This window comes from Rhinatrema bivittatum, chromosome 5, assembly GCF_901001135.1.
Source record: "Rhinatrema bivittatum chromosome 5, aRhiBiv1.1, whole genome shotgun sequence".
NCBI lineage: Eukaryota > Metazoa > Chordata > Amphibia > Gymnophiona > Rhinatrematidae > Rhinatrema > Rhinatrema bivittatum.
The window spans coordinates 365,237,351-365,265,254 of record NC_042619.1 but is presented as its reverse complement, the minus strand read 5'-3'; the positions used below and the strand labels follow the sequence as shown (position 1 = coordinate 365,265,254).

Below are 27,904 nucleotides of genomic sequence, written 5' to 3'. Positions count from 1 at the left end.
GTTAACGCTACTCAGACACTCAGGAAGAGTTGTCTTCCTAGGATTTTGCTAAGCCTGGCTCTTTCAGTTCTGATGATGGTTTGGTCACGGCCTTGACTTGACTGATCTTGATTCTTTCTTGACTGACTCCTCCACTAGTGAGAGCAGTTCTGTGGGACCAGCTCTAGTTCCTTCTGGGCTTGGCTTACAAGCCTTTCTTCAGGCGCAGTCCTCTGCTTCCCCCATTTCTGTCCAGTTGGACCCTCAGCTTTTCCCTCTTCCGGTCCTATGCCTAAGTGCCGTCGCTCACCTCAGCTTCCTACTGGAGTTCCTGACAGGAATCCGGATGGCACCGATGATGGTTGATCTTGATTCCCTGGAAGATGGGGAAATTCCTCCAAGGCTGGAACCGTATCGAACCATGTTGCGGTTCTTTCATAGAGATGAACTCTGCTGGCCTTGATTTCCCAGACCTTGAAACAGCTGGGTGTCCCTGGTTCGGATGCTATATCAGAGCCGAGGAAGAATCCCATTTTGATTTCCTTACGTAAAGCCTCTTGGTTTTTCCCTGTGATGGATGCCATTCAGGAATTGGTTGATATGGAATGGGATGCCCCAGAGGAAAATTTTAAAGGGGGTCAGGCATTGGAAGGTCTGTACCCCCTGGATCCTGCTGTGAGAGAGAGTTTGCATTTTCCCAAAGTGGATGCTCTGGTATGTGCCATTTCTAAGTGGATGACTATCCCCGTAGAGGGAGGGAGCGGCTTTGAAGGATGTACATGATACAAGGACTGAGGTTATTCTTAAGCAATACTTTGAGACAGTGGCAATGAATTTACAGATTGCTTCCTATTGCGCCCTAGTGGCGAGATCTTGTCTGCTTCTCTCTCAGGAAGTTGTTGTCTGGAGAGAATTCTAGAGCTGTTATGGAACCTGATGCCGCCTTTTTAGCAGACGCAGGCTATGATTTGGTCCGGACCTTGGCCAGAGGAGTGGCTTCGGTGATAGCGGCCAGGCGTCAACTCTGGTTGCGAAATTGGTCAGCTGATGCAGCTTCCAAAACCAGTCTTATCAAAATGCCATTTACAGGCTTGCTCTTGTTTGGGAGCGAGTTGGAGAAACTGGCCAGTAAGTGGGGCGAGTCTCCGGTGCTTCGGTTGCCGGAGGATAAGAAACTGTTACAGAGGGGTCATTTCCAGGGTTCCAGGTGTTTTCTTCCCTACAGAGGACTTGGCCTTCCAGTAGGTCTCAGTCCTTTCGTCCCCAACAGCCTAAGAGAGGAGTAGGTTCAGGTGTTGGACCTTCCCGAGCTTCCCAATGAAGGTTTGCGAACCCACCTGCCTGGACGTGTCTCTCTCTTCTATCAGAGGTGGGTCAAGATCACATCGGACCAGTGGGTCCTGGAAGTGGGTATGCAAAGGGGATAAGAGATGACTGAGGATATGATAGAAATCTACAAAATCATGAAAGGACTTGAACAAGTTAATGTAAATCGGTTATTTACTCTCTCAGATAATAGGACCACCAGCGGGCACTCCATGAAGTTAGCAAGTAGCTCATTTAAAACAAATCGAAGAAAATTCTTTTTCACTCAGCACATAGTGGCCAGAGGATGTGGTCTCAGCAGTTAGTGTTACTGGATTTAAAAAAGGTTTGGATAAGTTCCTAGAGGTTAAACCCATAAACTGGTATTACGATAATTGATAAGCAGCGGTAGCTTGTGATCTATGTAATGTTTGGGTACTTGCCAGGTACATGTGACTTAGATTGGCCATTGTTGGAAACAGGATCCTGGGTTTGATGGACCCTTCGTCTGAGCCAGTATGGCATGTTTTATGTTCTTAGGTTCTTATGAAATCCCATCCTGGATCAACCATCACTTAAAGGTGACTCATTTTCATATGGAAACCTTACGTTCTCTGATAATGGCGGTGTAGTCGGGGGAATTTCTGACCACCTTGTATCAGTCAGAGGCTTACCTCATATTCCCATCCGATTGGAACATCAGTGCTTTCTATGCTTTGCGGTGTTGAGGCGTCATCAGTTTCAGGCGCTGCCTTTTGGTCTAGCCACCGCTCCCAGAACATTTTCCTAGATTATGGTGGTAGTAGTAGTGGCGGCTTTGCAAAAAGAAGAAATCCTGGTACACCCATATTTGGACAACTGGCTGATTCAAGTCAAGTCTCAGGAAGAAAGTCACCTGGTGACACACTAGGTGATCTCCTTATTGCAGGAACTCGGCCAAGAGCAATCTCCAACCATCCCAATCGTTGGAGTATCTGGAGGTCTGGTTTGACACAGGACACAGTTTTCCTACCGGAAGTTCAGATCCATGGATTGATATCTCAAGTGCGTCGGTTGATGAACACCATACGCCAGATGGTGTGGTCCTACCTACAGGTACTCGGCTTGATGGCAGCTACCCTGGAAGTGGTGCCGTGGGCAAGGGTGCATATGCGTCTTCAGTGCTTTCTGCTATCTCATTGGAACCTGCAGTCTCAGGATTATGCAGTTCGGCTCCGCTTGCCGATGGCAGTCTGCTCCCATCTCCAGTGGTGGTTGCAGGAGGATCATCTGAGAAAGGGAGTTCCCTTGTCCTCTCCAGCCTGGTTGGTACTCACGATCGATGCAAGTCTTCATGGTTGGGGGGCTCACTGACTGGAGTTAACGGCCCAGGGGCACTGGAATGCTGAAGAGTCCCGCTGGAACATGAATTGCCTGGAGGCCCGGGCGGGAATGGCTGGCATGTTTGTAGTTCAGCCACAGGCTGTGGAATCAAGCGGTTTGCGTGATGTCAGACATCACGACAATGGTGACCCATATCAATCACCAGGGAGGAACCAAGAGCCAGCAAGTGTCGTGGGAAATATACCAGCTGATGGTGTGGGCGGAAGGTCATCTGCAGATGATCTTGGCCTCTCACATTGCAGGAAAAGATAACGTAAGAGCGGAATTTCTCAGCAGGGAGAGTCTGGACCCAGGAGAGTGGGTGTTGTCAGTCGAGGAGTTACAGCTGATTGTGATCGCTGGGGCCTTCCATTCCTAAACCTACTGGCAACTTCTCGAAATGCAAAGGTTCCTCACTTCTACAGTCGCAGGAGAGATCTGTGGTCCCTGAGAATAGGCGCACTCATACAGATCTGGCTGGAAGACAGATTGCTTTATACTTTTCCTCCGTGGCCCTTGCTGGACAGGATACTTTGCAAGATTGGAGGGTGCTAGTATCCTGCTGGCACCAGACTGGCCCAGGCGTCCATCGTATGCGGATTTGCGACGATTCCTGATGGAGGCCCTCCTTCGTCTTCCACAGCACATGGATCTGCTTCAGCAGGGACCGGTTCTTCATGAGGATCAAACTCGATTCTTTCTTACGGTTTGGCCCTTGAGAGGACTCGCCTGTCGGGTTTGGAGAGTTTTTTTTAGGCCTGGTGTGAGGAGTGGTGTGTTCTTCCTCATTCAATTAAGATCCCTCTCATTCTGGATTTTTTGCAGGATGGATTAATAAAGGCTTGGCCCTTAATTCCTTGAAGGTGCAAGTTGCTACTCTTGCCTGTTTCAGAGTCCTAGTGAATGGTGTTTTCTTGTCTTATCCTGATGTGGCCCGTTTTTTGAAGGGAGTGAAGCACCTTAGGACTCCCTTGAGGTTACCAGTTCCATTGTGGAGTCTTAATTTGGTGCTGGATTTTTTGGCGGGCCCTATGTTTCGACTACTGCGTAGCCTTTCCTTACGGTTGTTGACTTTGAAGACTGTGTTCCTGGTGGCTATTTGTTCTGTGCTTTGGATTTCTGAGCTGCAGGCCTTGTCTTGCCAGGAGCTGTTCCTTTGGGTGACAGCAGGGGAGGTACAGATGGGTACTGTTCCATCATTCTTGACCAAGGTAGTCTTGGACTTTCATTTGAATCAGTCCATCTCCTTGCTGTCCCTGAATAAGGTCAGGGATGTAGAGGAGTTTCGCCTTTTGCATTCCTTGGATGTTAAGCATCTTGTCGTGCGGTATCTGGAGGTCTCTGACTCTTTTCAAAAGATGGATCGCCTGTTTGTTCTCCATGGCAGGAGTAAGAAGAGCACTCCGGCTTTATGGGCTACCATAGCTCGTTGGATTAAGGAGGTGGTCATGGCCACGTATGTGGATGCTGGAAAGCTATTGCCTACTCGGGCTCATTCCACTAGTGCTCAGGCAGTGTCATGGACGGAGATTAATCTGTCATCTCCCATTGATATCTGCCAAGCTGCGACGTGTACCTCGTTACACACTTTTTCCAGATTTTATCATCTGGATGTGCAGGCCCGGGAGGATGCAGCCTTTGCACGTGTGGTGTTGACTGGACCACGGGCACCCTCCTACCCTGTAGGGAGTAGCTTTGGTACATGCCGTTAGTCCTGAGTCCATCTGTCAACACGCTAGGAAATGGTGAAATTACCTATGGATAATTTTATTTTCCTTAATTTAGACAGATGGACTCAACTTCCCGCCCTCGGCTGTTGCATGAATGTGTAGGGCTCTGGGTCCCAAGGGATTACTGCTAAGTGTTGATCCAGTCCCTAGCTTGGGGTACTTAGAATCTTATGTGAGTTCAGTGTTTATGGTTGGTTGAGTACAATTCTGGTTATCTATTTTAATCATGTTTTCAATCAAGTTTTTTTGCTAGTCTGTCCACATTTGCTTTTGAAGAGAATACTAGCAGGCTGGGGTCACTGCATGGTTATAAATACTGTGGCGTCAGCTTGCGCCGTTTCCATCTTCTGGCAGGGGAGCATAAACCCACTGGTCCTGAGTCCATCTGTCTACACTAAGGAAAACAAATTCAGGTTAATTAATTTCTCCATTTTTTTCGCTATACTTATGTTCTTGGTGACAAAGAATGCAGCAGAATTCACAGCTATGTAGGAATGTAATAAGTGCTATGTTGCAAATGCTTCTGCTATAGCCCCTGGATCTGGACGGAGACAACCTGCTTATTTCAAATAGGTTACCTTTTTAAGCCCCTACTGAATGTTAATATTTGCCAATCAGGTTTATTTACCCACTTTTCTAGTATATATTGTCCTTTTAACAAAACACAAATATGTAAGGGATACGATATTTAATAGAAAATGTGGTTGCAAATGTTAGCTGTTTTAGATATTTAGTAATTGAATATCAGATCTTAGTCATACCACAGCATTGGCCAACTCCAGTTCTTGAGAGCCACAAACAGGCCAGGTTGTCAGGATATCCACACTGAATGTTCATGAGATAGATGTGCATTCAGTGAAAACAGTGCATGCAAATCTAATTCATGCATGTTCATTGTAGACACCCTGAAAACCTGATCTGTTTGTGGCTCTTGAAGACCAGAGTTGGCCACACCTTTCTTATCCTGTTTAATATCACATTTATTGCTGACAAGTGTGTGTTATGAATGGGGTTGCTCCATTTTCCTATAAATATCAGTGATTCAGATATGTGAGAGGAATTGTCTGAGCAAAATATTTATTTTATAGGAAATGCAGGCAAATATATCTAACCTTGTAAAGGAGAAACATAAAAATGATAAAGTTATAGGGGTGATATATTTGTATTTGTTTTTCTTTTTCTTTCTCAGCTGTGGATAGCCTGTATAAACTATCTGTGCAAACTCTCAGTGTAGATGATTTCTTGAAGCAGCGGCAGACCTCACCAATTCCTGCCTCCTCTTCCCCACCTCCTGTGCCCTTTGCATTTATACCACGTGGCACTTACAGCAGTATTGTGAACAGGTAAGCAGAAATTGGAGAATAATTTTAAAACGTATGTGCATAAATTCTCTCAGCAAAACTCCTTCAGACCCTCACTCTTTCTTGTTTTCTCTCTAAGCAAGAAAAGAGAGTTTTTGAAGATATTCAGTAGGGAGGATTCCAACTATATATAAAAAGGATGAATGCTGCCTGGGTTTGCCTAAGAAAGGAACTCTTTTTAAAAGTTTTTCGCTCAATGTTTGAGAGCCTATTGTCAAAGTGAAGCCACCCTGTGTCGTCGGTTCAGTGTGCTGCGGCAGTCAAAAAAACAAACAGAATGTTGGGAATTATTAGAAAGGGAATGGTGAATAAAACGGAAAATGTTATAATGCCTCTATCGCTCCATGGTGAGACCGCACCTTGAATACTGTGTACAGTTCTGGTCGCCACATCTCAAAAAAGATATAATTGCGATGGAGAAGGTACAGAGAAGGGCTACCAAAATAAGGGGAATGGAACAGCTCCCCTATGAGGAAAGACTAAAGAGGTTAGGACTTTTCAGCTTGGAGAAGAGACGGCAGAGGGGGATATGATAGAGGTGTTTAAAATCATGAGAGGTCTAGAATGGATAGATGTGAATCTGTTATTTACTCTTTCGGATAATAGACTAGGGGGCACTCCATGAAGTTAGCATGTGGCACATTTAAAACTAATCTGAGAAAGTTCTTTTTTTTACTCAACGCACAGTTAAACTCTGGAATTTGTTGCCAGAGGATGTGGTTAGTGCAGTTAGTATAGCTGTGTTTAAAAAAGGATTGGATAAGTTCTTGGAGGAGAAGTCCATTACCTGCTATTAAGTTGACTTAGAAAATAGCCACTGCTATTACTAGCAACAGTAACATGGAATAGATTTAGTTTTTGGGTACTTGCCAGGTTCTAATGGCCTGGATTGGCCACTGTTGGAAACAGGATGCTGGGCTTGATGGACCCTTGGTCTGACCCAGTATGGCATGTTCTTAGGTTACATTGCAAGAGCTTTTTTGCACAGGGGTGAATAACTACTAGAAGTGAATGAGGCAGAATGGCTGAAATCAGCAGCATACCTTTCATATGGATATGATCTCATATGGATTTTATCAAGATCTATGACTTCATCAGTAGGTGCAAGATTTCTATGGCTGACACTGGGCATTCAAATTATGGTGCAAATCACACCTATGTAAGCTTCCATTTAAAGGAAGTTATTTGGAGAGGAACTTGAAAAATTGGTCAAAAATCATTGGGAACCAAGACCAGAGATTACCAGAAGACAAAGGTTGAACATGTTATTGCTCTAATAGAAACCGGTAATTGGGAAAGAGGATATCGGCTTGGAAAATAAACCTCATCCCAATCACAAAGATCCAGGGGATGGATGGAAGAAGAACAAGGCCTTAAACTAGGTTATCCACAATAGCTCATTCCACCCAATGAGGTCTTGTGGATCCACTCATTGGTACAGCCAATATTCAGGCAGAAATTACAAATATATTAAATTTTCTACAAAAATATTTAGAAAAAAGTTTCGCAATTAGCAACCATTTCTTTTTATACAGATAGAATCAAATGGGAATACAGTAGCATCCCATCAAGCTATCATTCGTTTTCTGCATGGTGTAAAGAGATTATATCCACAATTGAGCGATTGTTCCTCAGTGGAACCTAAATTTAGTATTAAAGACTCTAGTAAAACCTCTATTCAATTTAGCAAGATGGATTAAGGAAACAATTACTCCAGCATATGTAATGAAGGTTAGTAAGGTACCAGATACTAGACCCCATTCACAAGAGCACAATTTTCTTTGTGGGCAGAGGCTGGGATTGTACAAGCTATATATATTTGTAAAGGTGCAACGTTGCATTCTTTTACAAAGCATTATAGATTGGATGTTCTCACAAAAGAAGGCTGAGCTTTCAGAGCAAGCATACTCCGTGGGTTTAACATCTGCCTTCCCTTAATAATTGGGCTTTGGTACCTATTTATTTATTTTTAGGTGTTTTATACACAACGGTGTTCCAAAAGAAGATCACAACGGTTTACTATTCATATCCTTGATCAGTTTTCACAATCTGGATTAACATTCATATTTTAAGTCACAATACACCAGTAAAGGGATTCTAGGTCATATTCGTTTCTTAGATCAACATAACATTGTGTACAAGTTTTAATTCTCTTTACATTACACTTTATATAGCTTTATACTTAATACTCATTCTGCTAAGAAAATCTCTGGTCCTGACAATGAAATTATCGGCTTATTGGTGTTCTGGACTGGTGTAGCAGAATGAGAAGAGAGGAGAAAATTAAACTTACCTGTTCATTTCCTTTCCTTTATTCCTGCTGCATCAATTCAGAAACCCACCCAGGAAGTTAAAACACAACAGAAGATAAAAATATTTCAGTTAACTAGATTTAAAAAAAAAAGGAAAATATATAAATTGTTTTATAATGTAACAATTTTAAAGAGGATCTTCATCTATAAAAAAAAAAAAAAGCTTGTGATTTGATATGTTAAAATTAGTAATATTTATGTAGCTTAAAATCTGCTTTGTCATGGGAATACTGGCTTTAACTGTTACTGCACCACACATACGTAGTGATAGCCAAACTTGGTTCTGGTCTGGGTGTGCAGAAGCTCTTTCTGTGCCTTAGAGAGAGAATGCACATCCAGGGTTGTCTCCAACCAGTGCAACAAATTCCAAAGCCAGGTTCACCTCTTGTTCAAAAAATCATGTGTATGAAAAGATACTCTGAAAGTCTAACAAAACCACTTCACTGTTTACTGTCTTTTGGAACATTAAAGGGCTAATAGTTGTCCTAATATTCAGCATCCCAAGATGCCCTCATGGAAGCTTGAAGAAATACAAAATCAATATTGGCTATTTTGACAGGTATCTTATTGTTTGACTAGCCTTTCCTAGCGTGTAGCAGATGGACTCAGAACGAATGGGTATAGTGTGCTCGTGCTAGCAGTTGGAGACTGATCTGACGTCAGCACGTAGTACATATACCCCTGCAGGAAGTGCAGAAGCTCAGTAATTTCTGTCTCCAAAGCAGTTTGGAGCTACCTCACGCTTGCTGAGCGTTCTTCCAAATTCTAACGATTAAATTCATAGAAGAATCCTACCTGAAGACAAGCCCCGCACTCCTGCGGTGATACCCTCGGGTCTCTCCCCCAGTTGAGTTTCCCGAGGTGATTTCCGTGGTCCCTCGGAGGTAAGAGCCTCGGTCCGGTGGCCGAATCGCAGCTGGGACCTAGCCCCCGAGTGAGAAGGGCTCGGGCGCGGCATAGAGGCAGCCTCGGTCCCGATCCGTTCGCGGTGAGGACTTGGCCCCCGAGCGAGACGAGTTCGGGCGCGGCTTAGAGGCAGCGGGTGCACTTCCTCGAGCGCGGCGGTGACGGTACTTACCCTCTTGCCCCGAAGCCGGAGACCGCCCGGGTCGCAGCTGGGAAGCGCCGAAGATCAGGTAAGGCGTACATCTTTACTTTTGCTGGTCTCCGAAGAGCGAGGATTAGCGGGGTCTGCCTACGTGGAAGCCCGCCATTTTGCCTTCCTGCTCGCTGTCGCCATCTGCCCTGGTTCGCCACCTCGATCTGTTCAGACCAGACTAAGCGCACAGGCAACGGGCGCGTATGTTAGGCACCCGAAAGTAATTGGGCGCATATTATATTGTTTAGGCGCACGTTGATGGGCGCACATCTTTCGCGCACATTACAAGGCGCATACTTTCGGCTGGGAGCGCACCGGCGCATAGAGATAACAGACGCGATGGAGCGTATGAGAGCCCATGCATCCACAGAGCCGGCACCTCCAGAATCAGGCATAAGAGCTCTAGGCCTCTGCTCAGCATGCCACCTCAGAGCCACACAGAGCGAGGAAGCAGACTCCCTATGTGCCCAATGTGAGGAGGCCCTGGGAGTTCCAGGCCAGGGCCGGTCCCAGCCCAGATTAATTGCCAGTTCCTCAGGGAACACCCCGGACCTAGCAGGCCGAGGTGAGCAGCCGGGGAACCCTAGAGACCTGGTGCCCCTAAGGCTAGAACCTGCTTCGCTCTCCTGGGTGGAATTATTCAAGGGGATTCACGCCTTTGTCAAAATGCAGTCTGATCCCCGAACGGACCCATACGTACCGGATGACCCTGCCCCTGGACCCTCTAGACCTAGGCATGGCCACCCGCCACCCGGAAGCCCCACTTATGGGGATTCAGATTGCTCTGAGGAAGAAGGCGAGCTCCCCGAGCAGGGAGAACTTCCCTCGGGGATAGAGCCGTATCGAACCATGAGACGCTTCTTTCTTAAAGAGGATCTCCCAGACCTGGTCTCTCAATGCCTGTCGGAGCTGGCTATCCTGGGCCAAGGCACCCCAGGGGAACCTAGAATGAACCCCCTGCTAGAGGGCCTTCGTCAAACGGCTCACCATTTTCCCCTCCTTCAAGCAGCACAGCAGCTAATCGATCTGGAGTGGAATGCGCCGGAGGCCTCATTGAAAGGGGGTCGAGCCTTGTCTAGCATGTACCCCCTGGACCCGGCAACTAAGGAGCTGCTGGCGTGCCCCAAGGTAGACGCCATAGTTTGCGCAATTGTGAAGCGCACCACCATTCCAGTGGAGGGAGGGGCGGCCCTTAAGGATGCACATGACCGGCGCCTGGACGCCATTCTGAAACAAGCCTTCGAGGTGGCAGCCATGTCCCTACGAGTCGCGACCTGCTGCACCGTGGTGACGCGTTCCTGTTTATCACAAGCCAGGAACAACACCCCGGGAGAAGAAATGGAATCAGCTCTCTTGTTCCTCACTGACGCTGCCTCCGACTTAGTTCGTACGGCAGCCAAGGGAGTGTCATCCTCAGTGGCAGCCAGGAGACAGCTCTGGCTATGAAATTGGTCGGCCAACTCCTCCTCCGAGACGCGCCTTACAAGAATGCCCTTTAAACTGGCTAACAAATGGGGCGCCTCTCCATTGCCCCGTCTACCAGAAGACAAGTCAAGGAGGAACCAGCGCCCTTTTCCTAGGCCATCCAGAGGTAGAAGCTCTCAACGCTTCAACCCCTACAGGACTAGCTTCCAAGCACCTCGTTCTCAGACCAGGAACCAGTCCTTTCGGACCAGGCACAACAAGAGGGGAACCGGCTTGGGTTCAGGTCCCAGCCGCACCCCACAATGAGAATCAGCCGACGCATCTGGGGGAAGAAGCCATAGGGGGCAGGCTAACCCTATTCTACCGCAGATGGGTCGAGATTGCTTCGGACCAGTGGGTCCTCGCCATCATCCGAGAAGGGTATTACCTGGACTTCCTTCCTCCGGACAAGTTTGTGGAATCTCCTTGTCCACCCCTCAAGAGGGCGGCACTGGAAGCTACCTTGTGGAGGCTCCTGTCCCTAAAAGCCATAATCCCAGTGCCTGCATGGGAGATAAATTCTGGGCATTACTCCATTTATTTCATCGTACCCAAGAAGGGGGGCACCTTCAGACCCGTCCTGGACCTCAAGTCAGTCAACCGGCACTTAAGGATCCCAGGATTTCGCATGGAAACTCTGCGGTCAGTCCGAAGTGCAATACAGCCAGAGGAGTATCTCACATCCCTGGATCTGTCAGAGGCCTACTTGCATATCCCAATCCATCGGAATCACCAGCGCTACTTACGCTTCAAAGTCCTGAAACAACACTTTCAGTTCCGGGCTTTACCCTTTGGGTTAGCCACCACGCCGCGGACCTTTACCAAGGTAATAGTAGTGGTGGCGGCGTCACTCAGGAAGGAAGGAATTCTCGTCCATCCCTACCTAGACGATTGGCTGATCAGGGCAACCAACAGTGTTATATCTCTTCTGGAAAGCCTAGGATGGGTAGTCAACACAAACAAGAGTTCCCTACGGCCTTCGCAGTCGCTGGAATACCTGGGAGTCCGATTCGACACCCAGGGAGACAAAGTCAGCCTGACCTCCAAGAGGAGATCAAAACTCCGGAATCGGAGTTTTGATCTCCTCTTGGTCTCTTCTCTTGATCTCCTGAGCACCACCCGGCCCACAGCTTGGGATTACCTACAGGTCCTCGGCCTAATGGCGTCCACTCTGGAAGTGGTACCATGGGCACGGGCTCATATGAGACCGTTACAATGCGCCCTCCTATCTCGGTGGAGCCCACGATTACAGAACTACACCGTGCATCTACCTCTACCGGCCAGAGTACGGAATCAGTTACGGTGGTGGCTGCAGCCCGGCCACACGAGCCGGGGGTCAAAAATGTCCTCCCCAACCTGGACCCTGCTCACTACAGATGCCAGCCTGAGCAGCTGGGGAGCACACTGCGAAGAGCTAACCACCCAAGGGCGGTGGAACAGAGAAGAGTCGGGGTGGAACATCAACCGACTAGAGGCACAGGCAGTCGGGTTAGCCTGCCTGCGATTTGCCCACAGACTTCGAAACAGAGCAGTCAGTGATGTCGGACAATGCCACCACGGTGGCATACATCAACCGACAGGGCGGAACCAGAAGCCGACAGGTATCCTTAGAAATAGCCCCCCTGATGGCTTGGGCGGAAGCAAATCTCCAGGACATCTCCTCCGTCCACATCGCCGGGAAGGACAACACCACGGCAGACTTCCTCAGCAGAGAAAGCCTAAACCCGGGGGAATGGCAGCTGTCATCCATGGCCTTCCAGATGATTGTGGATCAGTGGGGGACTCCGGGCATGGACCTACTAGCGGACAGGTCCAACGCTCAAATACCCAGATACTTCAGTCGCAGGCGAGATCCTCTATCCCACGGGATCGACGCCCTGGTGCAGCCATGGCCTCAGGGGTTCCTGCTATATGCCTTTCCCCCATGGCCCCTGCTGGGCGCCATTATACACAAGATTCAGCGGCACAGAGGCCTAGTTCTTCTGGTGGCCCCGGACTGGCCAAGAAGACCCTGGTACGCAGAAATGAGAAGACTACTGGCAGGGGATCCTCTACCCCTGCCCCCTCACAGGGACCTACTGCGACAAGGTCCCATCATCCACGAGGATCCAGCTTAATTTTCTCTTACGGTCTGGCCATTGAGAGGGCTCAACTGAAGACAAGGGGATACTCGGGGTCGGTAATAGATACATTCCTCCGAGCATGCAAGTTCTCCACATCACTAACTTATATAAGGATCTGGAGAGTATTTGAAGCCTGGTGCGAAACTCGCAGCACCAGTCCACATGCCGCTAAAATCCCCATCATTTTGGATTTCCTGCAAGATGGGCTTCAGAAGGGGCTGTCCCTCAATTCAATCAAGGTTCAGGTGGCAGCGCTATCCTGCTACGGCCCCAGGTGTGACGGTAACAGCATTGCCACACACCCAGACGTTTCACGTTTCCTTAAAGGGGTCAAACACATTCGCCCGCCACTGAAATGGCCAGTGCCCCTGTGGAACCTCAACCTAGTTTTGGAATTCCTAGCGGGACCCACCTTCAGACCCCTCAGAGGCCTGTCCCTCCGTTTGTTAACCTTGAAGATGGTGTTCTTGCTGGCCGTATGCTCAGCACGCCGCATCTCAGAGCTGCAAGCGCTGTTCTGCCGTGATCCGTTTCTCAGAATCACCCCAGGGGCTATACATCTTCGCACGGTTTCTTCCTTCTTACCCAAAGTAGTCTCACACTTCCATCTCAACCAAACCATATCCTTGCCAACCATGGAAGGGTCGAAGAAATCGGAAGCAGGTCGAATACTGCGTCATCTCGACATCGGCAGGCTGCTGTCCAGATACCTGGAAATGTCGGAAACAGTACGAAAGACGGACCACCTGTTCGTCCTTCACAGTGGGAAGAGGCAAGGAGAAGCGGCCTCACGGGCGACTATTTCTCACTGGATCAAAGAAGTTATCAAGGCGGCCTACATAGAAGCGGGAAATCCACCACCTCTACGAGTCAAGGCTCACTCTACCAGAGCACAAGCGGCCTCCTGGGCAGAAACTAGGATGCTGTCGCCTGCAGAGATATGTAGAGCGGCAACGTGGTCCTCCATCCATACCTTCTCCAGGTTCTACCGTCTGGACGTCCAGGCCAGGGAGGACACAGCATTTGCAAGGGCAATCCTAAACGGACCTCGGGCAGCCTCCCACCCAGTCCGGGAGTAGCTTTTGTACATCCCATTCGTTCTGAGTCCATCTGCTACACGCTAGGAAATGGAGAGATTACTTACCTGATAATCTCCTTTTCCTTAGTGTAGGCAGATGGACTCAGCATCACGCCCGGCTGCCGATATATATGGGGATTCACCATTTCAAGGTAAGCCATGCTTCCTTACATAGGGCATCCACCCTGCCGGGTGTCGACGCCTTCCGGTTGAGAACACTGGCGGTCTTCAGCTACGGTCAATCTGTCAGGTTAATCATGTTCAGTTAATCAATCTGTCAGTCACACATATATCCATAATGCTTTTGCAAGGAAGATTATTGAGCTTCTGCACTTCCTGCAGGGGTATATGTACTACGTGCTGACGTCAGATCCGTCTCCAACTGCTAGCACGAGCACACTATACCCATTCGTACTGAGTCCATCTGCCTACACGAAGGAAAACGAGATTATCAGGTAAGTAATCTCTCCATTTTGCAAATGGTTAGATTTTTCTTCCACCTTCCCTGCATAATTTTCAAATAGTAGATGAACTACAGAGATAAATCCTAGCTACTCCAATAATTAGATTGTACTGTCTTTATACACATAATTATGGAAATGCTAAGGGGTCATATATGAGCAGTGCTAATAGTGACAAATCTAAGAATTTATAACCAGAACTCAGCTTGAATATTTAGAAGTATCTGAATCCTAATCTATATTATATCCTGGGGGAAATGCACATTTTTATTAAATTACTAAAATAGAAATATTAATATTTTGTATGTTTAGTGAAAGTAAAAGTAAGCAGCCCAATGGCATGAAGCAGAAGCTGGCAAAGACAACCTCGCTACCTGGAAGGAATGGTAACCCTACCTTTGCTGCTGTTGCTGCAGGTTATGACAAGAGTCCAGGTAACAAGATAATGCAAACAATGGTTAAATTGTAAACATTTGTATAAAATGTTTTTATTTTGACTTAATTCTTTTATTGCTGGCAGGTGGTAGTGGCTTAGCAAAAGTCTCTATGAACAAAGCAGATGGTTCTAGTAGCATCAGTGTTTCACATGCACCTTCTGTGGACAGCGATGGTTCAGATAGGTAAGATGATATTCCCTCAAATAGCATTTTATACAGGTATGGTAAATCAATATATTTCAAGTAATCCCATGTAAATAGGACATTTCCGTTCCAGGACCGCCCCCTTGTGACATCATTGGGGAGCGACAAGCCACAAATACCGCGGCGACGAGCAGAGGGGCTTCGTGCCTGGTCCTCTGCCTTGCTCTCATTTGCCACCTGGAGAGCTTTCTACTTACTGCTGGACCCCCAGGACTGCATTAAACCAAACTGCACATCTTACCGCTTGTTTTCCCGCGACTCCTGTGGCCGGAAGGACCGCACCCTTGTGACATCATTGGGGAGCGACAAGCCACAAATACCGTGGTGACGAGCAGGCGTTGCGCGATAAAGGGGCATGCCCCTTTGTTTTGCCCCTTTGTTTCTGCACCAAAGAAACCTCCTTATATCTATCTGTTAATCTGATAATATTCAAAATGTCTTCCAGCAGTGTGCATATTTCAACAGTCGTCGGCAATGGAAATTACAGCTCCATACCGGCAAGCAGAAAATATTTTAAGACCCTCAACTCGGGTAAATCAAAAACTTGTTCAAGACATTCCTTAATCACAATACTACCGATTTTATTGACAGTTTCAATGATGACCTTTTCATTTATGCTGTGTAATGCCCAATCTGTTTGCAAAAAAATGCTGATTTTAACAGATCTAATTTTAAAAAACCAACCCGATTTCTTTTTAATAACTGAATCCTGGCTATCCGACACAGATACTGTATTGTTAAATTCTTTATGTCCTTTAAGATATCTGGCTATCTCAGAACCTAGATTGCATAGAAGGGGTGGAGGCATATTAGCCATTATTAAATCTTCTCTTGTCCCTATGAAAAAACATATAGTTGTTTCAGGTCACCATGAAATTTTACTTGTAACCACAACTATTTTAAATATTTGTATAATTTACTCCCCTCCAGGATGTTTGAAATCAGATTTATCCAATTTTATTGAAATAATTGCTTCTTTACCAATTGACTTAAGTAAAACCATTGTAGTTGGTGATTTTAATTTACATATCATATGCACATCATCTATAGTAAATGCCTTTCTAGATGCCATGACTGGCATGGGTTGGACACAACTTATACAAGCACCCACACATTCCAAAGGTCAAACCTTAGATTTAGTCTTTATAAATCCTACTTTTGCCTCTGATATTCAAGAAAAAACAAAGATTACTCATGTACCATGGTCTGACCACTATCTTATTAATTTTTCTCTCAATATAAATTGCTTTAATATTTTTAATAAACATAAGAACATAAGAAAATGCCACACTGGGTCAGACCAAGGGTCCATCAAGCCCAGCATCCTGTTTCCAACAGTGGCCAATCCAGGCCATAAGAACCTGGCAAGTACCCAAAAACTAAGTCTATTCCATGTTACCATTGCTAATGGCAGTGGCTATTCTCTAGGTGAACTTAATAGCAGGTAATGGACTTCTCCTCCAAGAACTTATCCAATCCTTTTTTAAACACAGCTATACTAACTGCACTAACCACATCCTCTGGCAACAAATTCCAGAGTTTAATTGTGCATTGAGTAAAAAAAAGAACTTTCTCCGATTAGTTTTAAATGTGCCCTATGCTAACTTCATGGAGTGCCCCCTAGTCTTTCTACTATCCGAAAGAATAAATAACCAATTCACATCTACCCGTTCTAGACCTCTCATGATTTTAAACACCTCTATCATATCCCCCCTCAGCCGTCTCTTCTCCAAGCTGAAAAGTCCTAACCTCTTTAGTCTTTCCTCATAGGGGAGCTGTTCCATTCCCCTTATCATTTTGGTTGCCCTTCTCTGTACCTTCTCCATTGCAATTATATCTTTTTTGAGATGCGGCAACCAGAATTGTACACAGTATTCAAGGTGCTGTCTCACCATGGAGCGATACAGAGGCATTATGACATTTTCCGTTTTATTCACCCTTTGCTTCAGTACCACAACTTTTCCTGATATAAACTGCAAAATGTACTGCTCATAAAGAAGTTGCTATTTAGACCTCTTACTCCATCTCTCTAGAGCTTGGTCTCTGCACTTGTTAGTATTCCCTCACACACATATGCTGTGATGCTCAGACACACATGCATACGCTCACACACACACACAGCAGCTCCCTCTCTCACACAGCCCCAAGGTCTCTCTCGGCAGCCCAGTACCACCGCCTTTTTCACTTCTGCCGTGAGGCAAGTAGGGAACTGCCTTGCAGCCTTTTTTCTTCTGGCAGGTTGGGAAATTTTAGGTGGGCCTGCAGGTCCCTCATCTCATCTGTGTAGCAGGTTGGCAACCAGAAGGCAGCCTCGCAGCGCTCATCTCGACTGCATGGTGAGTTGGGAACTGCCGGATGACCCCGAAACCATTGAACAGCTTCGTGGCATTGGTTTCTCAGGCCACCTGGTAGGTTTGGAAGCACCAGGTATGCGGCAGCCTCTTTCTCATCTCAGACGCTTGGATTGCGCTCAACTGGTAGCAGCATTCTATTCATTTTGGTTGTCCGCCCCCACGGTCTTTCTTGACTTAGGGCCCTGGTGTCTTCCAGCTTGCCGCCGCCCTCTTCAAGTGCATGGCTTGCTCAGTGGATTGCACTGGCCCTGAACCCAGTCAGTCACTGTAGGACCCATACCAAGGGTGCTCAATGTATTTATAAGTTACCTATGTGGAACTGTATCAAAGACCTTACTGAAATCCAAATGCACTCCATCTAGAGCTCTCCTTTGATCCAACTCTCTGGTCATCTAATCAAAGAAATTTATCAGATTTATCTAACAAGATTTACTTCTGGAAAACCCATGCTGTCTCAGATCTTGCCATCCATTTTATTCCTGAAACTGCACCAGCCTCTGTTTTAGCAGCAGTTCCATTAATTTGCTCACCAAGAGATCAGACTGACTGGCCTGTAGTTCCCAGCCTCCTCTTTACTTCCACTTTTATGAATAGGAACCACATCTGCTTGTCTCCAGAACTGTTCTCAACTCTAAATAGGTATTGAAAAAGTCAGCCAGTGGATCTGCCAAGACTTCTCTAAGTTCCCTTAGTACCCTCGGATGTGTCCCATCCAGCCCCATAGCTTTATCTACGTTTAGTTAGCTTCTCAGTACACAGTATTTAGGATACATTTCCAGAACTTTCTGGATTAGTCCAGCAGGGAGTGGTGCTGGTCAGCCAAAATAATCATTGATGGCCTTTCGTCTAATTTCATTCCCCCTCACTGTGTTGTTGTCTGGAGCTGGAGCACACATCTCTGGCTCTGTATCCAAGTCTGGATTCAGTTCATGCTCAAATGCCATTCTGAAGGGCAATATTATGGAACATACAGCATGCTACCACAATAACAGCAACTTTTTCCAGTGAATATTGTAGAGCCCCTCCTGAGTGGTCCAGACATTGAATCTACTTTTAAAAAGGCCAAATATGTGTTCTATTATACCCCTTGTTTTCACATGTGCCTCTTGATAATTATTTCTGCAGCAGTACAAGGCACTGCCAATGGCATCAGCAGCCATGACCTACATCCATAGCCAACATCACCTGTACAGCACAAAAAAAAAAAGAATAACTTTTCTAAAACAAAATATGATTTAGCTGCCATCTTTACTCACCCCTGCAAAATAACCACTAAAACATTTTTTCATGCACAATGGCCACCCTATACATCCTTACTATTCTGCCTTAGTTGATCATCACTCCACGCTGATATGTGGCAAATTAAGCATGAAAGCACCCATGTAGCATACAGTATGTAGAATGAGGATTAATCTAAATCTGACTACATGCATATTAGTACATTCTATCTTAAACATATTGGCTCCCATAACTATTATTTGATAATACATGACAGTTTGAAGGCTCCCAGGGTATAATGCTATAATCTTCCTCATGTGAGAGTACTAAAGTGCAAAACAAAAAGTAACACATGTAAACTCGCAGTTAAATAGCCAATTTAATAAGGCACACATGTAACATAAAGCACACAATACTAATTAGACTTTTATTCCCTTCTCTGCACACTTGCTTCTGTATAACTGCACACCCCCTCCCCACATAGGAAATAATTTAAAAAGAAGTCACTTTTTTATATCTTACCAACCAACCAGCCTTCACCATATTTCCCTTCAGTAAATTGCTGTAGGATGTAGGAATCATGGCTGCTGCCAGGGAATTTTGCCACCACACTGAGAATCCTCTGATCAGCATTACAGATCACTTGCACATTAAGGGAGTGATAATGTTTCCGATTCCGGTATTCCATCTCTCTTCCACGAGGAGGAGAGAGCCACATGGGTACAGTCAATAGCTCCTATCACATTTGGCATAACCGGCTATGTCGAAAAACGCTCGTCGTTTGTTGCCACTCCTGAAGTTGCTGTGGGTAGAGCTTGACCCTCTTCAGCATGGCCCTCGGCACCTGGGTGAAGTGATGAGAGAATGTGGATTGCTCCATGCCAGCCACCACAGCCACTGTGTTCTGGAAAGAACTGGTGGCCAGAAAATGAAGGGCTCCGAGCAGCTTCACCAGGCCTAGGATAGCATGTCCACATTCTATGAGGGATCTATGTCCTCCCTGAGCTCTTCATACAGGCCCATGATAATGGAGCTCAGTCTGTAGGTCCTGATGACATCAGACCTCAGGTATTCCCAGAAGTGTGGTCCTTAGACGAAATATCCGCTGCCTCTGTACCCTTCTGTGGCCTGTTCCAGCTGGAATAGCTGCTCCTCACGATCCCTTCTCTCCACCTGCTCCTTCCGGATCCTCTCTCTCCTGTCATGACCTTCTGCTGTCATCCTTTGGTGAACCCACAGGATATACTACAGCATCAGGAGCAGCTGGACAGCAATCAGAAATCTCCATCATAGAAATCACACTAGAGCTGCACGAACACAACCACACCATACCAGCGCAAGCAATGGAATAAATAAAGTTTTGAAAAAAAATGGCTGTCAGCACTGTCAGTTAACTCGTGCCCTGACCGTGGCAGTAAAAAAAAACCCGCACTGATATTAGCTTGGCTCCCTGCATTGCCTATGATTAGCTAATCACCTCCTTTGCATGCCATTAGCATGCATTCGTGCAGGAAAAACCACGGGTCTGTAAGTGCGTTCGAATGCGTTTTGTGGCGCACAAAACCCTTATTACATCCCCATGTAGGGTTTTGCATGGGAAAACGCGTACATCTGCACACAAACCCATGGCAACTTCAACTCACCTTATTACATCGACCCCCATTAAGACATTTCTGAAAATTGATTGAGATTTGCCTCACTTCCAGTTTTATTCGTGTTCGTTTTCTGTGGTCCTGCTGCTGACTCTTCCACAGTGAAAACCAAACAGAAATTTGTTGATCAATTTTGCCTTTTCCTAATCATTTTCTGCATATTTCTCTCTTTCACTTCTGAGTCTCACAATGACACTTTTGTACTTCCTTCTGTCACTAACATATAAAAAAAAAAAAGTCTTGTCCTCCCATTTTACCGTATTTACTATATTTTCTTCCATTTTAATTTTTGCATTCTTGATTTCTTTCCAAGCTACTTAGCTTTTTCAGATATTGTTGCCTGTCTATTCTTTTTTTTGTGAACTCTTCAAATTTGATCGCTGACCTTTTCTTCCTTGTCTCTTCAGCTACTTCTTTAGATAACTATAGTGCCCTCTTTTTTTCCTTTTTCCTTTGTTTACTCTCTTAACAAAAACATATCAGATGCCATGGCAACCACATTTTTTTTTCCTGGATGATTATCTAGTCAAGCTTGCCAGTCACTGAGGATAGCTATCTAGTGGCTAGAATATATTGGATTCATAGTGAACTTTCAAAAGTTCAGCCTCAATCCTTCCTTGCAAATCAAGTTCAGTGAAATCCTTTTTGATTCAAAGGAAGCCAAGGTGTGAATAACTGACATGTCTTTAGTACAGTCTGTCTCCAGGAGACATGTGGTCTTGGCATGGGACTTCTTCATGGTGCTTAGCAATATGGCTTCCACCATCCAGGTGTTGCCAATAGCAAGATTCAACATGAGGCAGTCCTAGTGGAGTCTAGGGATCAGTGATCTCAGAACCTGTGGCACTGTTTCCGGTGAACCACGAACTGAGAGCCTCTTTGATAGTAGCTCTCCAGGACCATTCTGGAGGCTAGCCTGCCATTTGGTATGTCATCTCATCTGGTGGTTCTGATCACAGGTGTTTCTCTCTGGGAATGTGGAGCCTACACTCAAGGCCTATGAATATAAGGTCCCCCAAGGAGATTCACCTATCCATCAATCTGCTGGAGCTGAGCACTATAAAGCTGACCTTGTTAGTCTTCATCACTTGTTGTGTAATAGTTATGCTTGTATACATGGACAATCATTTGGCCATGATTTACATCAACAAGCAAGGGGAGATGGGCTCCTACCCACTGTGTCTAGAAACAATTATAATCTAGCAGTGGGCTATTTCGCATTCAGCCTTTCTCTGTACCATCTATCTACTGAGTATAGAGAATGTGCTAGTAGACAAGTTGAGCAGACTGCTAGGCCCACACAAATGGTCCTGGAGTATCCAAGTTTGCAGGATCTTTGACTTGTAGAGTATTCCAGACACAAATCTGTTTGCTATCGAGTCCAACAGGAAATTGAGAGTTTTGCTGAAGAAGGCCCTCCTGATTCAGGCTGGCAGATGTGCTCTCGTTATGATGGAAGACAGGCTTACTACATGCCTGCACCCTAGTACTGTTAATACTGAAAACTCTGGCCAAGTTAAGGAAGAATTAGGGATATTAATTCTAATAGCTCTGTCTGTCACAGGCAGGAATGATTCCCCCTGCTCTAACAGCTCTGACCAAGATAAGATTTGTCTGCTTCCTTCACTGACCTTGATCTCCTAGGACTAACATGGAAATGTTAACAAATAAAAACTAAAAATATATAAATTATCTTTTAATTGGACTAACTTAATTTCTTGACTAGCTTTCAAGAGCTAATACTCTTATTCATATCAGAATAGGGAATCCCTCTTCATCTAAATATCACTACCCTGACATTGACTGCATGGATGTTGAAAGGCTAATAATTTCTTAAGAACATGTCATATTGGGTCAGACCAAGGGTCCATCAAGCCCAGCATCCTGTACCCAACAGTGGCCAATCTAGGCCATAAGAACCTGGCAAGAACCCAAAAACTAAGTCTGTTCCATGTCACTGTTGCTAGTAATAGCAGTGGCTATTTTCTAAGTCAACTTAATAGCAGGTAATGAACTTCTCCAATCCTTTTTTAAACACAGGTACACTAACTGCACTAACCACATCCTCTGGTAACAAATTCCAGAGTTTAATTGTGCGTTGAGTGAAAAAGAACTTTCTCCGATTAGTTTTAAATGTGCTACATGCCAACTTCATGAAGTGCCCCCTAGTCCTTCTATTATCCGAAAGAGTAAATAACCGATTCACATCTACCCATTCTACACCTCTCATGATTTTAAACACCTCTGTCATATCCCCCCTCAGCCGTCTCTTCTCCAGGCTGAAAAGTCCTAACCTCTTTAGTCTTTCCTCATAGGGGAGCTTTTCCATTCCCTTTATCATTTTGGTCACCCTTCTCTGTACTTTCTCCATCGCAATTATATATTTTTTGAGATGCGGCGACCAGAATTCTGCACAGTATTCAAGGTGCGATCTCACCATGGAGTGATAGAGGCATTATGAAATTTTCCATTTTATTCACAATTCCCTTTCTAATAATTCCCAACATTCTGTTTGCTTTTTTGACCTCCGCAGCACATTGAACCAACGATTTCAATGTGTTATCCACTCTATCGCCTAGATCTTTCTTGGGTGGTAGCTCCTAATATGGAACCTAACTGTGTAACTATAGCATGGGTTATTTTTCCCTATATGCATCACCTTGCACATCCACATTAAATTTCATCTGCCATTTCGATGCCCAAATTTCCAGTCTCACAAGGTCTTCCTGCAATTTATCACAATCTGCTCGTGATTTAACTACTCTGAACAATTTTGTATCTGCAAATTTGATTACCTCACTCGTCGTATTTCTTTCCAGATCATTTCTAAATATATTGAAAAGTACAGGTCCCAATACAGATCCCAGAGGCACTCCACTGCCCACTCCCTTCCACTGAGAAAATTGTCCATTTAATCCTATTCTCTGTTTCCTGTCTTTTAGCCAGTTTATAATCCACAAAAGGACATTGTCACCTATCCCATGACTTTTTACTTTTCCTAGAAGCCTCTCATGAGGAACTTTGTCAAATGCCTTCTGAAAATCCAAATACACTACATCTACCGGTTCACCTTTATCTGCATGTTTAATAACTCCTTCAAAAAAGTGAAGCAGATTTGTGAGGCAAGATTTGCCTTGGGTAAAGCCATGCTGACTTTGTTCCATTAAACCATTTCTCTCTATATGTTCTGCGATTTTCATATTTAGAACACTTTCCACTATTTTTACTGGCACTGAAGTCAGGCTAACTGGTCTGTAGTTTCCCGGATCGCCCCTGGAGCCCTTTTTAAATATTGGTGTTACATTAGGTACCCTCCAGTCTTCAGGTACAATGGATGATTTTAATGATAGGTTACAAATTTTTACTAATAGGTCTGAAATTTCATTTTTGAGTACCTTCAGATCCCTGGGGTGTATACCATCCAGTCCAGGTGATTTACTACTCTTCAGTTTGTCAATCAGGCCTACCACATCTTCTAGTTCACCGTGATTTGGTTCAGTCCATCTGAATCATTACCCAAAACATTTGAAACCGCTACTAGAAACAGAAGACTAGAAGAGCACTTTAATTGTTGCTTTTTGCAGCTACTGAGTACTGTAATTCATTGTTGTTGGGTGATACAACTTCTATCTTGAAGTTGTTACAGCTTCTGCAGAATGCAGCAGCACGTCTGCTCTCTAGACAAGAAAAGTCTGATCATATTATTCCGGTATAAGCTGCATTACACTGGCTCCTCATTCAAGCAAGAACACACTATAAATGTTAATTCACAAACTAACACCACAAATGTGCCATGGTTGGGCGCTGTTTTAGCAGTTTATACTCCATCGAGAGCCCTGCGTTACCAAAATAAAGGCCTTTTAGAGGTTTCTGCAATCCATCCTGCTTATTTAGGGGAGGTTAGGGATCGGGCTTTCTCAGTGGCCGGCCAGTGTTGTGGAATAGCATGCCGAAACATTTGAGAACTCTCTCATACTAAGGCATTTAAGAAGGCCCTGAAAACGTGGCTGTTCGAACAGGAGTTTGAGAATTGATTTTATAACATCGTAATCTCAGGCTTGGTTCAGATGTTTCCCCCAACAATTATAGTATCATTTCTTTTGTATTTTACTTGTATTATTGTTTTTGCCATATAGTTTGTATTTTAATTGTGTATGTTATGTTTGTAAACAGTTGTGACCTCTGGAGTAAGCGATATAGAAGTGTTTTTAAATAAAAATAGATTACTAAGCATGAGAGGAAGTTACTGCTTATAATATTTTTTAAGATCATGATGGAAGATTTAGGGAGGGCTAGACATTAGAGAGGGTGGATGAGTGAATGTGTGGGACCAGGATGAAGGCAGTTCAATTTGCTGAATTTGCAAAGTTAGTAAAGTCAAATGTTACCATGCTACCGTTAGTAAAGATAAATGTTAGTGTATCTGTTAATATATAATATTAATTGTTATGACCTTTAATGAAAGAAGTTGTTTATTTGTAAACCGGAGTGAAGGCTTGTACCAAACTTCGGTATATAAAAACACAAATAAATAAATAAGATGTGCAGATTTGGACAAAATAACTTTGAGGTAACAGGACATCTAGGAAGATGACAATCAGGACTTGACCAAAAATATAGGGTCTAGTATTAGCTATATTATTCAACCTCATTGTAAGTTGTGATACTTAACGCAAGTAAAGTCTGTATAACAATGTTATTTTTTTGTTGTTTGTTTAGCTCTGGTTTATGGAGTCCTATCAGCAACCCAAACAGCCCTGACTTTGTACCTCTAAATTCATTCTCAGCATTTGGACCCAGTAATTCCTTTAACCTAACAGGAGGTGAGAGATTGTGTATTATAATTACAGATGTTTCATTCTGTGCTTTAAAAAAATCATGTAATATGGTTTCCCTTGCAGTTTAACTAGTAATATTAATCCAGATCAAATGGAAGTCATTAGCAGCTTTGTCAAATTTTGTAAGCTGAAATGAAAGGGGTTTGTATAAGATTACTGTAAAAGTCATGGGTAATTGTCTTCATTTTGAACTGTATCTGATTTGAATAATAGTAAAAAGCAAAACAAGTTAGTCAAACTAAAGGAAAAAGCACCCACCACGGAAACCAGAACAAACATAACTTAGTTGTATAAACAAACCCAATATCAAAACCAAAAATTAAAAAAATAGAATAATTAAAAAACTGAAAAAAATTGGGTAAATCATACACCAAGACCAGTCTTCCACAGACATGTCGGTGCTGAATGTTAACTTATGGCATTTTTCACCCTTCATAAAGAACACCATAAACATGAATAAATGTCTTAAAATTTAACATAGCAAAAATGTAGACAAAAACACATTTCCTAGCGTGTAGCAGATGGACTCAGGACCAATGGGTATAGTGTACTCCTGATAGCAGTTGGAGACGGATCAGATTTCAATCTGACGTCAGCCCTAGTACATATACCCCTGCAGGAAGTGCAGCTCTTCAATATTTTCCGTCTCCATAGCAGTTAGGACGCTATGCACATTAGCACAGTGTTAGAGTAAATTTTACCAAAGAAATCCAAATTAAGAAGAAATCTTACCTCAACAGACTAGCCCCGCTCTCCTGCAGTGACACCCATTGGGTCCCACCCCCAGTTGAGATTCCCAAGGTGATTTCCGCGAATTCTCGGAGGTAAGCCTCAGTCCGGCGGCCAACCCTCGGCGGGGACCTAGCCCCCGACATCGGGTGAGGCTGAGAAGCAGTGGGTGCAACCTCGAGCGCGGCGGTGAAGGTATTTTCCCTCTCCCCCCGCAGCCGGACACCGCCCGGAACGAAACCGGGAAGCGCCAGGACAAGGTAAGGTAGAAATCTATTTAAGTCTCCAGTCTCCAAAGCTCGAGGAGACGCACAGGTCGCCAGCCGGGACCAGTGCCACCGGGTTGATCTTCCCTAGCAGGGCTAACCCCAGTCAGATCCGAGGGTCCTACCCACATGGAGACCCTCCGAGGTGGTAGCCATATTGTCCGCGTGGTCGCAGTCACCATTTTGGCCCTGTTCGCTGCCCTGTCCGCCGTCTCGATCCGTGCGCACAGAGGCAAGCCGTGCGCACAAATACTTTGTGCGCACAAGTACCCGGGTGCACAAGCGAAGCGCATAGCCACGTGCTAAGTGTGCCTGGCGCATAATTTCGACCAGTGCGCACAACAGCACACATCTCTCTGCACGCGGGCACAAACCTACACGCACACTGGAGCGCACAACTGTATTGTACATGCACAAGCCATAGCACTACCTGAAAATAAGCTCAAGGCTCAGGGCCTTTTCCCAGCATGCCACATTAGAGCTGCACAGCATGAGGAGGCCACGGCCCTGTATATACACTGTGAAGAGGCCCTAGGGGACCCAACTCATGGCCCTCCCCAGCCAGTACCCGGTGGAGGGGGAGGAGCAGCACTCAAGGATGCTCAAGACAGACGTCTGGAATCTATCCTCAAACAGTCCTTTGACGTCTCCTCTGTCTTTACAGATCGCGGCCTGCTGTGCCATGGTGACACGCACCTGCTTAGCACAGACCAGGAACAACACTCCTGGGGAAGCCCTGGAACCAGCTGTATCATTTCTCGCGGACGCCGCTTCGGATCTGGTACGCACAGCAGCTAGAGGAGTCTCATCCGCCATGGCGGCCAGAAGACAAATCTGGCTCCGAAACTGGTCAGCCAACGCATCCCCCAAAACGAGACTCACAAGGATGCCTTTCAAGGGAACACTCCTATTCGGAAGCGAACTAGAGAAACTAGCCAACGAGTGGGGCGAGTCCCCACTGCCGTGGCTACCAGAGGCAGGAATGAGAGAAACAAGCGATCCTTCCCCCGGACCTCCAGGGGCAGAGGATCACAGCGCTTCAACCCATATAGAAGCTCATATCAAGTGGCCTGCCCCGCAGGCTGGAGCCAGTCCTTTCGGAGCAAGCACAATAAAAGGGGAGCCAGCTTGGGCCCCGGCCGCACCCCACAATGAAAATCAGCCAACCCATCCAAAGGAAGATGCCATAGGGGGGCAGACTGGCCCTACTCTACCAAAGATGGGTTGAGATAACTTTGGACAAGTGGGTCCTAACCATCATTCGAGAGGGATATTACCTGGATTTCCACCACCTCCCTCCAGATACGTTTGTGGAATCTCCCTGTCACGACCCTTTCTAGAGATTGGCAGTGGAAACTACACTGACCAGATTACTAGCCTTAGAGGCTATAACACCAGTGCCTCCACAACAAATAAATACTGGCCATTATTCCATCTATTTTATCGTTCCCAAGAAGGAAGGAAAGTTCAGACCTATCCTGGACCTCAAGGCGGTCAACCGTCACCTGAAGATTCCTCGCTTCCGCATGGAAACCCTATTCTCAGTAATAAGGGCGCTACAACCAGGAGAGTTCCTTACCTCCCTGGATCTGTTGGAAGCTTACCTACACATTCTGATCCATCAAGAGCATCAGCGTTTTCTACGCTTCACGATCCTGGACAGTCACTTCCAGTTCCGGGCAGTACCTTTTGGGTTAGCCACTGCACCAAGATCATAGTGGTGGTGGCAGCAGCAACACTGAGGAAGGAAGGAATCCACGTGCACCCTTATCTAGACGATTGGCTGATCAGAGCGAAATCCCCAGAGGAAAGCCACCAGGCAACCAACAGAGTCAAAACTCTGCTGGAGAGCCTCGGGTGGGTGGTCAACACAAACAAGAGCCACCTGCAGCCTTCCCGATCTCTAGAATACTTGGGAGTCCGGTTCGACAC

The 27,904-nt window shown here is 45.5% G+C and overlaps 1 protein-coding gene across 1 annotated transcript in view; it reads left to right on the top strand.

Annotated features, from left to right (window-relative positions):
* Positions 1 to 27,904, top strand: part of TMEM131 (transmembrane protein 131) — a 334,866-nt gene that overhangs the window by 282,923 nt on the left and 24,039 nt on the right. The window contains exons 33-36 of the mRNA XM_029603311.1: positions 5,566 to 5,719; positions 14,587 to 14,708; positions 14,795 to 14,894; positions 24,859 to 24,962. Of these exons, the coding sequence (XP_029459171.1) occupies positions 5,566 to 5,719; positions 14,587 to 14,708; positions 14,795 to 14,894; positions 24,859 to 24,962 (480 nt within the window). The remainder of the gene's footprint in view (positions 1 to 5,565; positions 5,720 to 14,586; positions 14,709 to 14,794; positions 14,895 to 24,858; positions 24,963 to 27,904) is intronic.